General features: G+C 46.2%; 1 protein-coding gene across 1 annotated transcript in view; it reads left to right on the plus strand.

The window, feature by feature from the left end:
* The window catches only part of GALNT12 (polypeptide N-acetylgalactosaminyltransferase 12), a 530,970-nt gene that overhangs the window by 336,795 nt on the left and 180,328 nt on the right, over nucleotides 1-13,847 (plus strand). Inside the window, exon 7 of the mRNA XM_073630755.1 lies at nucleotides 5,591-5,722. Within this exon, the coding sequence (XP_073486856.1) occupies nucleotides 5,591-5,722 (132 nt within the window). The remainder of the gene's footprint in view (nucleotides 1-5,590; nucleotides 5,723-13,847) is intronic.

Here is a 13,847-nt window from a genome sequence, read left to right on the forward strand (position 1 = left end):
CTAAGGAAACACTAGACTGGGCATTTGGTAGCAGGGCTTTTGCCGGACTATATCGCTCAGCAGTCAGTGTTCATTTTGTGATACCTCCACCTTGTTGCTTTGCACTATGGGTAGAAGAGGTTCAAATACCCCAAGAACCAGAGGCTCTAGGGGATCTCCTTCAGGTTCTGAGGACCCCCTTTCTGCAGCATCCTCCCCCCCCCCCCGAGGGACCAGGGAAGGCTAGCCAGGGAGAGCCCTTGGGGTCAGGGGCTACACCTGCTTCTGGCATTTCAGCCCCTGTATACATTACACAGGAGGTTTTTTCCTCAACCATTAATGGTTTAGAGGAAAGATTAATGGCCGTAATTGCATCTTCACTCAGTGGAAAACGCACTAGGTCTTCCTCTGTTTCCCAGGACCCTCAGGCAGAGGAGCTCTGGGATAGGGGAGAAGAATCCCTTTCAGAGGATCGGGATGGGACGGATGATTCCTCTTCTGAGGAATCAGGTGGAGAGGGACCCTCTTCGACTTCCCAGGAGGAGAAGGTCTTAGTACAGATCCTTGCTGGATTGGTCCGCTCCACATTTAAATTGCCCGTATCTGAATCAGTTAAAGAACCCTCTTCTTCTTTGGGGTCACTGAAACCTCCTCAAACAGCACATGCTTTTCCTGTTCATAATTTACTTGAAAAGCTCATTTATTCTGAGTGGGATTACCCAGATAAATGTTTTTTTCAGCCGAAAAAGTTTTCAACACTTTATCCTATGGAAGAAAAGTTTATTAAAATGTGGGGAATACCGGCCATTGACGCCGCCATTTCCTCTGTAAATAAAAATCTGACTTGTCCTGTAGACAATGCTCAGATGCTCAGGGATCCTCTGGATAAAAAGAAGGAGTCCCTGTTGAAGGATGTTTTCTCCTTAGCAGGTTCAGTGGCTCAACCTGCAGTAGCAGTGATTGGAGTGTGTCAATACTTAAGAGACCATGTTAAGCAGGTCATCAAAGTTCTACATGAACAGCAGGCCCAGGGATTGGCTAACCTTCCAGAGGCCTTATGTTTTGTTGTTGACGCCATCAGAGATTCTATTATCCAAACCTCTCGTCTTTCACTTGGGTTGGTGCATATGCGTAGAATCTTATGGTTGAGAAATTGGTCAGCTGAAGCACCATGTAAGAAACTTCTGGCTGGGTTTCCATTTCGTGGTGCAAGGTTGTTTGGAGAAGACTTGGATAACTATATCCAAAGGATCTCTTGTGGGAAAAGCACTCTCTTACCTGTTAAGAAAAAGAGTAAGCGTCCCTATTTCAAACGGACTCTTTCCCCAGCGCCAGGGGCATCAGCCTCCAGGCAGTCGCGACGGCCTCCTCCGTCTGGGTCAAGAAACAAGAGTCAACCTCAGGGACAAAAGAAGTCCTGGGGAAGAAGTCTACTAGACAAGACACTAAGGCCTCTTTATGAAGGGGCGCCCTTGCTCGCTCGAGTGTGGGGAAGACTACTACAGTTCTCAAAGCTCTGGCAGGAGGACTTCCAGGACAGATGGGTAATCTCCACGGTAGCCTTAGGGTACAAGCTGGAGTTCCAAGAATTTCCCTCTCCTCGTTTCCTCAGATCAAATGTCCCCATGGATCCAGAGAAGAAGCAGTCGCTCCTTCTAGCGTTAGAGCGGCTTTTGTCGCAAGAGGTCATTCTGGTGGTTCCCACGAAGGATCAAGGATTGGGCTTTTTATTCCAACATTTTTACAGTCCAAAAGCCAAATGGGGATGTCAGACCCATTCTGGATCTAAGGGATCTGAATCCATTCCTAAAGGATTCGGTCCTTCCGCATGGAATCAATTCGGACAGTAGTCTCCATCCTGCAGGGAGGAGAATTTCTGGCATCGATAGACATCAGAGATGCATATCTGCATGTGCCCATTTTTCCTGCTCATCAGAAGTTTCTGCGCTTCGAGATAGGAGGGCGTCATTTCCAGTTTGTGGCTCTGCCTTTCGGGATAGCCACTGCACCTCGAGTGTTTACAAAGATCTTGGCTCCTCCTCTGGCCAGATTAAGGGCCCAGGGTATAACTGTCATAGCATACCTAGACGACCTGCTCTTGATAGACCGGTCGGTAGCCTCTTTGAACGGGAACTTGAGGACCACAGTCAAGTATCTGGAACACCTAGGTTGGATTCTCAACCTAGAAAAATCTTTCCTAAAACCAGTAAGAAGACTGGAGTATTTGGGTCTGATTATAGATACAAGCCAGGAGAAAGTATTTCTACCTAGGTTGGATTCTCAACCTAGAAAAATCTTTCCTAAAACCAGTAAGAAGACTGGAGTATTTGGGTCTGATCATAGATACAAGCCAGGAGAAAGTATTTCTACCTCAGGCAAAGATCACTGCTTTAAAGGAGCTGATTCTGGTAGTCAGGACCAAGAAGGGTCCTTCTGTCCGCCTTTGTATGAGGTTGCTAGGAAAGATGGTGTCTTCATTCGAAGCAGTTCCCTATGCTCAGTTTCATTCAAGACTGCTGCAACACAGTATCCTGTCGGCCTGGAACAAGAGGGTTCAGGCATTAGACTTTCCGATGCACCTGTCTCATGCTGTGCATCAGAGCCTCAATTGGTGGTTAATTCCCGAAAACCTGCAGAAGGGAAAATCCTTTCTACCGGTTACCTGGACGGTGGTAACAACAGATGCCAGTCTTTTGGGTTGGGGAGCAGTTCTGGAACAGTCCGCGGTCCAGGGGGTATGGTCCAAAACCGAGAGGACCTTACCCATCAACATTCTGGAGATCCGTGTGGTATATATAGCCCTAAAAGCCTGGACTCTCAGGCTACAGGGTTGCCCAGTCAGGATCCAGTCCGACAATGCCACAGCAGTGGCTTATATCAATCATCAGGGAGGCACCAGGAGCCGAGCTGATCAAAGAGAGGTGAACCAGATCCTAGTCTGGGCAGAGAAGCAGGTGCCATGCATATCGGCAGTCTTCATTCCAGGGATAGAGAACTGGCAGGCGGACTATTTTAGTCACCAGCAGTTACTCCCAGGGGAATGGTCTCTGCATCCCGGCGTCTTTTGGGCCATATGCCAAAGATGGGGGGTTCCAGATGTAGATCTCTTTGCATCCTGATTCAACAAAAAGATAGACAGATTTGTGGCAAGGACAAAGGATCCTCTTGCATGCGGGACAGATGCGTTGGTGTTTCCGTGGCATCGGTTCTCACTGATTTATGCATTCCCACCTATTCTGCTACTGCCACGACTCCTTCGCAGGATCAGGTAGGAAAGGAAGTCAGTACTTCTGGTAGCCCCCGCTTGGCCCAGGAGGACTTGGTATGCAGAAATAGTAAGGATGATGGCGGGTTTCCCGTGGACCCTACCGTTACGCCCAGACCTGTTGTCTCAAGGTCCAGTGTTCCATCCTGCCTTACAAATGCTAAATTTGACGGTTTGGCTATTGAAACCCACATTCTGAAGAATCGTGGGCTTTCAGGTCCTGTGATATCTACCTTGATCAATGCAAGGAAGCCAGCTTCCAGAGTAATTTATCATAGAGTCTGGAAAGCTTATGTATCCTGGTGTGAATCCAGGGGTTGGCATCCCAGAAAATATGTGATAGGTAGAATTCTTGATTTTCTACAATTGGGATTAGAGATGAAGCTGGCCTTGAGTACCATCAAGGGCCAGGTCTCGGCCTTATCAGTATTATTTCAACGGCCACTTGCTTCACATTCTTTGGTCCGAAACTTTATGCAGAGGGGTGACGCGTCTTAATCCTCTGGTTAAGGCGCCCCTAAACCCCTGGGACTTAAATTTGTTTCTGTCTGTTGTACAGAAACAGCCTTTTGAACCAATAAGTCAGATTCCTTTGGTCTTGTTGACAAGAAAGTAAATTTTTCTGGTAGCCATTTCTTCTGCTAGAAGAGTATCAGAATTAGCAGCTCTTTCCTGTAAAGAGCCTTATTTGATTGTACACAAGGATAGAGTGGTATTGCGCCCTCATCCTAGTTTTTTACCGAAGGTGGTTTCAGATTTTTATCTAAACCAAGACATTGTTCTGCCTTCCTCTTTTCCAGATCCCTGTTCTTCGAAAGAAAGCTCACTACATTCTTTGGATGTAGTAAGAGCAGTCAAGGCCTATCTGGAAGCAACTGCTCAAATTCGCAAAACGGATGTTTTATTCGTGCTGCCAGAGGGTCCCAATAGAGAACAGGCAGCGTCAAAAGCTACCATTTCTAAATGGATTTGACAATTGATTATTCAAGCTTACGGTTTGAAACAGAAGATTCCTCTGTTTCAGATGAAGGCACATTCCACAAGGGCTATTGGTGCTTCTTGGGCAGTGCATCACCGGGCCTATATGGCTCAAATCTGCAAGGCCGCAACCTGGTCTTCAGTCCATACATTCACCAGATTTTATCAGGTGGATGTGAGAAGGCATGAGGATATCGCATTTGGGCGTAGTGTGCTGCAGGCAGCGGTACAAGGTCCTCAGGTCTGATTACACCCTACTTGGTTGTGGTTCCCCTCCCCTCAGATAGCATTGCTCTGGGACATCCCATCAGTAATTACTGAGGCTCTGTGTCCCGTGATGTACAAGAAAGAAAATAGGATTTTTTATAACAGCTTGCCTGTAAAATCCTTTTCTTTTGATGTACATCACGGGACACAGAGTTCCCGCCCCTCTTCTAATACACTTATATTGCTTTGCTACAAAACTGAGGTATCCATGTAAGGGGAGGGATTATATAGGGGGTTGAACTTCCTGTTTAGGGTGTGACCAGTGTCCAATCAACTAGTGATACCCTATATAACCCATCAGTAATTACTGAGGCTCTGTGTCCCGTGATGTGCATCAAAAGAAAAGGATTTTACAGGTAAGCTGTTATAAAAAATCCTATTTTTGTTAGATGAAAAAGCTGCCCCTAACCACCCCCGCCATGTTGAGGGCATGTGCACTGGTATGTTTAAGGAGGGGTTGAGGGGCTCACTCGCCCCCCCTTTTCTGGCATGCTCAAATAAGGGTCTGGTATGAATTTTGGGGGGACCCCACGTCATTTTTTAAAATGTTTTTGCACGGGGTTCCATACCAGATCCGAAGGGCCTGGTATGGTTGGGGGGGAGGGTTTCCTCCATCGGAGGAAAAACAGACATATGGAACGCCCGTGTGAAAGGGGCCTAAGGGTAGAACTATCACTGAATAGCAGTAAAAAAAAGTATAAAACTAGAAAAAAATGTTTTTGGCTTAACAATTTAACATAATCTAGGAAATATGATCTTAACCCGCTACCCCATCTAACAATGAAGTAGGCCTAACATTAACCTATAGTAACCCCTAAAATTAAGGTTGTACAAAAATCATCTATCAATGTATGGACAGAAATCTACTAATCTTTATTCTGCTGCTTACTTACCCTATACCTGTGCCGAATGCAAGCAGTCCTACACATAAATCATGCAGTGCCAGAAAAAATGCTTGATATAATCTTAGAAACTTTTGCCCATAGTATTTTACATACATTTATTGTAGTGAGTGTTGACTATCAAAACCTTTCTTCCTTGATTTTACTATGTTATCTGAAGCTGATTTTCTTTACAATTTAATCAAGAGATCTCTTTCAGGAGCCCTATGGAGATGTGACAGAGCGAATGCAGCTCAGGGAGAGACTGCAGTGCAAACCTTTCAAATGGTTTTTGGAAAATGTATACCCCGAGCTCCATGTACCCGAGGATAAGCCAGGCTATTTTGGAATGGTAACCATTTATCTCTGATAAATCTAAAACTAGGAAAGCCATCTAAAAGTGACTGTATCTAAATGACATATTAAGTGTATGCAGTATGTAGCACACCTGTTAAGATATATCAAGATTTACTAGATGTTGAAAAAGTATAAAAGGAAAAATGCTTAACAAACAAACCACTCAACTTAAAAAAAAGAAATAAAAAAAAAAACGGAAAAACAAATTATATTTAAGAAGTTGGAAAACTAGTTTGACTCATATCTCCTATTCTTATAATGTGTTAGCAAGCATTTTTATACCAATAATTTGGTGATTTTTGCTTTTTTAAAGATTTTCAATTTTTTTTTTCAGTTGCAAAAAAATCACCATTCCAGGTTTGGGTCCCAGGGGTTCATCATCCATTTGGGCACTAGATAGAGTTTAGATGCATAAGATAGTCAAATTCAGCTTATTTGATTGTAACTACATGGTTCCACAGTGTGAAAGTTGATTTCTTGTAATATGAAAGCTATTGTATACTGCTCAATGCTCTTGAGAAAAACTTTTAAAAGTGTACTAAACTTATGAGGCGTACTCTTGAGACCCTTCAACGTTTAAAATAAGCTTACCAAATTTTGAAAATAAAATTCAGGGACACTAAAGTGACCACGCCAACAGACCACATCCTAATTTGTAGCCACACCTACAGAACTATGCCCCAATTTTCTAAACTGAAAAATTCATCCAGAAGGAAACTGTTGTTTTGTGTTGTGAGTTGTGGATTTGGCCTAATTGTGATAACAGTGGACAAAGCTTACATGGGTATGGTTAAATTAAACGTTAACCTATTCTGCTATAGGTGAAGAGAGTATAGAGCATAAAATGCAGTGGCCAGGATTAAGTAACATATAGAGTTCAGGTGTCAGAATTAAGTAACACTTGAGAGGTCAGGAAAGGACAACGCACATAGTTCAGGGGTCAGGATGAAGTAACATCAAGGGGGTGAATAAGGTTCAGGAGGGCAGTATTTTCAATATGAAACCAATATCAAGAACACAAGGACAAGGACATTAAAAATAATCTTAGAAAGTATTATTTTACTGAAAGGGTGGTTGATGCTTGCAATAAACTTCCAGCAGAGGTAGTGAGCTAGTCAACAGTAAATGACTTCAAACATGCTTGGGACAAACATAGATCTACAGTATACTCAGACAAAATAGTTAATGAAAAAAAAAAGGGCAGACTCAATGGACCACACAGTCTTTTTTTCTGTCATCACTTTTCTATGTTTCTGGGATCAGATTGAATTAATACATACAGTTCAGGAGTCAGGATTAACCAACACACAGTTCAGGGGTCAGGATTATCTAACTCAGAGTTCTGGGGTTAGGATTAAATAACATACAGTTTTCAGGGGTCAGGATTAACTGACGCACAGAGTTCAGGGGTGTCAGGATTAAGTGGTGCACAGAGTTCAGGGGTCAGGATACAGTGGTGCACAGAGTTCAGGGGTGTCCGGATTGGAAGGCGCATAGAGTTCAGGGGTATCAGGATTAGGTGGCGTACAAAGTTCAGGGGTGTCAGGTGATGCACAGAGTTCGAGGGTATCAGGATTAGGTGATGCACAGAGTTCAGGAGTGTCAGGATTAGGTGGTGCGCAGAGTTCAGGGGTGTCAGGTTAACTGATGCACAGCATTCAGGGGTATTAGGATTAAGTGGCGCAGAGAGTTGAGAGGTGATGATAAATTGGTGCACAGAGTTCAGGGGTGTTAGGATTAAGTGACGCATACTCACAGAATTATTGCTTGCAGCATTGTCCCTAGAAGCCACTGAGTAGAGTAAAGTTGCAGTGCAGAGGCTCCAACTGCAATGTAAAATGTCTGCCATGTTCCATAAACCTAAACATTCTTTGAATGGGGGCATGTCCAAGATGGCACAGGGAAAGGACACTCTGTAGTGGAGCTCTGTCTGACCGGAGCAGTTCTCCTTGGTTTCTCGGGTGTGTTCTTGCAGCAATGGATTCTAATCCCCTGCATCAGCGCTGCTCTCAGCCATGACTAGGGGGAAGAGTCAGCCTCTCATACGCCGTACAGGTGCCTCGGCTGAGCGATCACCTTCAGACCAGCATTGTGTTTATTAGAACGGATCTGGACTCCTTCAGGATGCAGAGAGTCGCAACAAGAGGAATAACCTCTGGATCCTGGGCCTCCCGGGGGGGGGGGGGGGGTGAAGGGCGCTAATCCTACTGCATTTACAGAACTACTGACCCAGCTGCTTCTGAATGTTTTCCTCCTTTTTTTCTGTGCAGCGAGCTCACTGCATCGCTCCCAATAGACACCCCCCCCCACGCACGTTTACTTTTAAATTGTTGCATTTTTGGGACCAGGACCTGGTTCTGAGGGAGGCCCGTGCCAAGGGTGAGCTACGCTATGACAACAAAAAACTCCTGCTGTTTCCCGATTAGTCGGTTGGGACGCAGAGACAGAGGATATTGTTTAACTCGGCCCAGCTACATGTCAAAGGGCTTAAAGTGGATGTAAACCCGAAAACTTTTTTTTTTTTAAATTAAGGCTTGTACCTTGTAGAGTAGAGGATTTAATTTCATCTGTGCCCAGTCTTGCCTGGAAGAGTTAATCCAGCTCTGAGCAATCCTCTTATCTTTTTTCAGTAGGATAAAAACTGACACACAGAGAAATAGGAGTCAGTTCTATCCCCCTTGCTATGACTGACAGGTGATTTCCTTATCTCATGAACCAGTGTGAGAGAGGCATTCTGAGTACTTCACATCCCCCTCCCTCTCCCCTCTTTCTTCTCCAGCTCTCCCAGGATTGGCTGCTCCATACCTCAGTATGATTGGGCATGCTGAAGTCATGTGGTGCCTTTCCTGGGTTTTGACTGGATGTTTCTCATCATGGGGTGTGATCCACAGATCAGTGTGAGAGGAGGAAATGCATGCATAGTGCAGTCATCCCACAGGATGGCCAGCAGAACACACACAGACAAGTGATTTGATTTAGGGGAGATATATCTAGTCAGAACTGGGCAGAGGAGAAGCTCCAGTGATGTGATTATTGTTATGGTGTAGTGTGTCTCTGAGGTCACCTGATCATAGTTGCAGCATTCATTTTGATCACCAGGATGTGTTATGTGGGGGAGGGGTGGATGTCTCACTTTTCATAGATTACACCCAGTAAGGCTGAATGGGCGCAAAGCTACCCATGTCACCTGACTGGTCCCACCAAGTGCCTACCCGTGTCACCTGACTGGTCCCACCAAGTGCCTACCCGTGTCGCCTGACTGGTCCCACCAAGTACCTACCCGTGTCGCCTGACTGGTCCCACCAAGTGCCTACCCGTGTCGCCTGACTGGTCCCACCAAGTGCCTACCCGTGTCGCCTGACTGCTCCCACCAAGTGCCTACCCGTGTCGCCTGACTGCTCCCACCAAGTGCCTACCCGTGTCGCCTGACTGCTCCCACCAAGTGCCTACCCGTGTCGCCTGACTGCTCCCACCAAGTGCCTACCCATGTCTCGTGACTGCTCCCATCAAGTCTATATTTTCTTGTACAAACATCACACTGAATATGAATATGACCCAAATCATAGCTGTCTATTCATGACCCAAACACCTCCATCCTGTCATATCCATCCACCCTGTCATATCCATCCATCCTGTTATATCCCATATCCAGTCACCACATGATACAGGAGTTGATCAGAGAGTGTGTGGACATGATACAGGAGTTGGTCAGAGAGAGTGCGGACATGATGCAGGAGTTGGTCAGAGAGTGCGGACATGATGCAGGAGTTGGTCAGAGAGTGTGCGGACATGATGCGGGGGTTGGTCAGAGTGTGCGGACATGATGCACCAGTTGGTCAGAGAGTGTGCGGACATGACACAGGAGTTGGTCAGAGAGTGTGCGAACACATGATACAGGAGTTTGTCAGAGAGTGTGCGGACATGATTCAGGAGTTGATCAGAGAGTGGGGACATGATACAGGAGTTGATCAGAGAGTGTGCGGACATAATACAGCCACTGCAAAATGTGCATGGCTTAAATTGTGTAGCGTTACCCCCCTAGGGGCTTCTGAGCATAATGGTCCATCTGTCACCCTGCCCAGTTAGGCACACAGTTGTTCACTCCTCAGAGAAAATAAAGCAGTCCTTGCATTTTCCTGTTTCTGTTTTTTTGAGGGGATATTAAACTTGGATAGGGATGGGGATTCGTGAGATGCCCAGATGATCAAACACTGGAACATGGGACACTATATACATCCTGTATATACATCAGTCTATTTCTCCTCCTCTACATCGGTTCTGAGTATTTCTCCATACTCCGCCATATTCGCTTCCTCTCTTCTGATTATCGCTCCATAATCCTCCTGTACATCACTTCCTATCTTTCGTTCTCCAGACTAGCTAGCACCGTAGGCCTGATACTGGCTCAGCCAGGTCTAAAGCAAATGCCCTTCACAGGCAAGGACCGCAGGCCTTTATGGTGTAGCAAAAAGAAAATGGCAAGTTCTGGTACTAGCTGTCCCAGGAGAGGTGTGCAGAGTGTATATCGGCGGGTAGTATGTGCAGGTGAGAAATGCAGAGTGTACAGTAGTGGGTAATATGTGCAGGTGAGGAGTGTATGGAGGTGGATAGTATGTGCAGGATAGGAGTGTATGGAGGTGGGTAGTATGTGCAGGAGAGGAGTGCAGAGTGTATGGAGGTGGGCAGTATGTGCAGGTGAGAAATGCAGGGTGTACAATAGTGGGTAGTATGTGCAGGTGAGGAGTGTATGGAGGTGGATAGTATGTGCAGGAGAGGAGTGCGGAGTGTATGGAGGTGGATAGTATGTACAGGAGAGGAGTGCAGAGTGTATGTAGGTGGGTATAATGTGCAGGTGAGGAATGCAGAGTGTACAGTGGTGGGTAGTATGTGCAGGATGGTGTCAGTAGGATAGTGTCAGAATTTTTTAATTTTTATTATTTTTTACAATTTATTTTTGTACTATTTTTTTCACAATGAGGGGGGGTTGGGGTTTTATTTTTTAAATACATTTTCACCGTGCTATTGGGGAAGGGGGTGGGTGTGGGGGGTGGCGGTATGGGGCAGTGGACAATGTCAGTCGTCAGTCAGTCAGTGCGGTTGTGGTGTCAGTAGTTTTTATTTATTTATTTTTTTTTTTTAATTTTATTTTGCAAATTTTTTTTTGGTTTTTTTTATCAGCCCTGTTGGGGGCTTTGGTGAGATGTCAGGGGTCTAAACAGACCCCTGACATCTCCCCATAGAGACAGAGAAAGGGACTGAGGACACAGATTGCCCAGTCCTTTTCTCAGCACTGAAGATGAATGGAGAGGAGGCTCCTCTCCATTCATAAACTGAAGCAACGTTTACTCTGCTCAGTAATCACAGGACATAGAGAGCGATCGGTAGCAAACGCTCTCTATGTCCCATTCAGCAAAGGAAGGGACCTTCCTCCGCTCTCCATCCTGACAGATCCACCCCCCCCGCGCAGCCCGCTGTAGAGGAGAGAAACGGGCTGCGGGGGACGAGGGGGGGGAAGGAAGAAGGAAGACACAGAGACACATCGGGCGGATGAGAAGGACACAGAGGGGGGTGAGGAGAACACAGAGGGGGGCCAGTGAAGAGGGGGGGTGGTGAAGGAGAACATGGGGGGACAGTTGGGGATGATCAGTGCAGCGGGGGGACAGCTGAGAGCACCCACCTCTCTGCATGGCTTTTCTTCAGCTGCTTCTCCTTCTCTCCCTTCCGCGGCTGTCATCTGAAAAACCATGCAGGGGGATCGGTGCTCACAGCTGTCCCCCGCCGCACCGATCATTCCCGACCGTCACTGGACATGTGTGCAGGACTGACAGGGGGCCATGAGCGCGCTCTCCCTTTGCTCCTGTGCGTGCCCTGGCCAAGCGGAGTGTAGAGGTGGGTGGTGAGTCTGCTGATGTCACAACTCCGTCCACCGAGCGCTGCACAACAGACCCGCCCACTGAATCCGGAGTTTTGCGGGGCTCCAAATAGAGAAGGGGAAGATATTTGAAAGATAAGGATACATGCAGGAGGCATGTATATCCTTATAGTTGAGCACTATGCCATTACTTTATAATTGATGAGAGTGTGTTTACATCCATTTTAAATACAGCATGTTATTCTCTGCCCGGCTTATGGCCCGTACACACGGTCGGATTTTCCGATGGAAAATGTCCGATCGGAGCGTGTTGTCGGAAATTCCGACCGTGTGTGGGCTCCATCGGACATTTTCCATCGGATTTTCCGACACACAAAGTTGGAGAGCAGGAGATAAAATTTTCCGACAACAAAATCCGTTGTCGGAAATTCCGATCGTGTGTACACAAATCCGACGGACAAAGTGCCACGCATGCTCAGAATAAATAAAGAGATGAAAGCTATTGGCCACTGCCCCGTTTATAGTCCCGACGTACGTGTTTTACGTCACCGCGTTCAGAACGATCGGATTTTCCGACAACTTTGTGTGACCGTGTGTATGCAAGACAAGTTTGAGCCAACATCCGTCGGAAAAAATCCATGGATTTTGTTGTCGGAATGTCCGAACAAAGTCCGACCGTGTGTACGCCCTATTAGAGTGGAGGATGGCAAATCAGTCAGTTTCTTTACATCCCTGGAAGACGCCTCAGCTTGGCTAGACACTATTCATCAACGGTGAGCTGTTTCTACCTTCTGTTGCGTGCCCTCCATTGTGCCTACCACTGCCTGCTGTCTAAGTGACTTGTGACTCCTGTATCGCTTGCTAATGATCATGGAGGTCTGGAACACTTAACCTATCTTACGGACTGGTTGCACACATCTACACCTGTGTCCTGAAGACCAGGATCCTCTGCACCAATACCTATCTAGTGACCAGGTTGGCCGGCTAGTATTGTCATGACCCCTACGCAGTTGCCAATTATTTTGGGGCCTATTGTAACCTACTTGTTCTACTGCTGGATACCCCTTGCTGTTTTTTTTTTGGCTCCCTGGTCACTATGGGCCTTCTGTCCTCCAGATTATTACAGTGCTTCATGTGTATGTACCCACGTACTCTGGTTCTCTCTTGTTCTAAGTTTTATGTTGGAAACAGAACTTTAAAATTGTCCCCCCAGCCCTTTGGTCTGGTGACCACGCCCACATTTCTTTCCGGACACTAATGCTAACTTTGTATACTCCCCTCAATACTACCGCACTAGTGGAAATGGTTGTGCTTTTTGCTCATATTGCCCCCTAGTTGGCGGATCCGCCATATTTTGGTTTGAGTATGAGACCCCTTCTGGCCTTTTGGTTTTGGGTATGAGTCTCTACCTGTATTCTAGTTGTCCTTATGTCTTTATTCCCGGTACATATGTGCTGACTATCCCAAAGTAATCTAAAAAGTGAAAAAAAAAGAGGAAAACATACATTTCAGTGATCCCACAGCCGTGATGAAAACAAGAGACTCCAAGGAAGCCAAGTGATACCCTTCACTCTCATGCTCTGCTTACCAGATGGAGTGTGACCCCCTAATAAGAGTGGTCAACATGCGCTCGTATTACAAAGCCAATCCAGTGTCTTCCGTCAGACAGGGAGGTCCCTCTCAGAATGGCGACCAAAACGGCTCCAGCAACCAGGCAGCAGCAGTGAAGGCTTACACACCTATTCCAGAACGGCACCAAGCTTCACTGGTTAGTGTGTCCTCTTTGACCACCATTAACTGAAATGAAATGTTTCTGGTAACTGTAGTCCTGCTTAGAGTAATTGCAGGGAAAAGTTGCTTTGGAATGGTCCCCAGGGGCTCACTAGCTCAGTCAGCAGCTTTTTTTTTTTTCATTTAATATTGTGGAATGTGCGGGGGCTGAACTCCCGGGTTAAGAGAGCCCTATTATTTTTTAATATTTGCGGAAATACCACACTCACGTTTGTATTCTCCAAGAGACCCGCTTGGAGGGTGGCATGGTGCTCAGCCTTAAACAACCCTGGGTGGGCCACCATTACCACTCTACATATATACCAATTTTTCTAGAGAGGTTAGTCTCCTAGTGCATCCCTTCCCTTTAGCTTGCTGGCTTTAGACTTGAACTTAGACGGCCCTTATGTGATTATTCATGCTCTTATACATTGTGTGGAAATGGTGTTGCTGGTGGGGCTTTATCCCCCCCAACCAC

This window comes from Aquarana catesbeiana, linkage group LG05 (genome assembly GCF_042186555.1).
Source record: "Aquarana catesbeiana isolate 2022-GZ linkage group LG05, ASM4218655v1, whole genome shotgun sequence".
Lineage (NCBI taxonomy): Eukaryota > Metazoa > Chordata > Amphibia > Anura > Ranidae > Aquarana > Aquarana catesbeiana.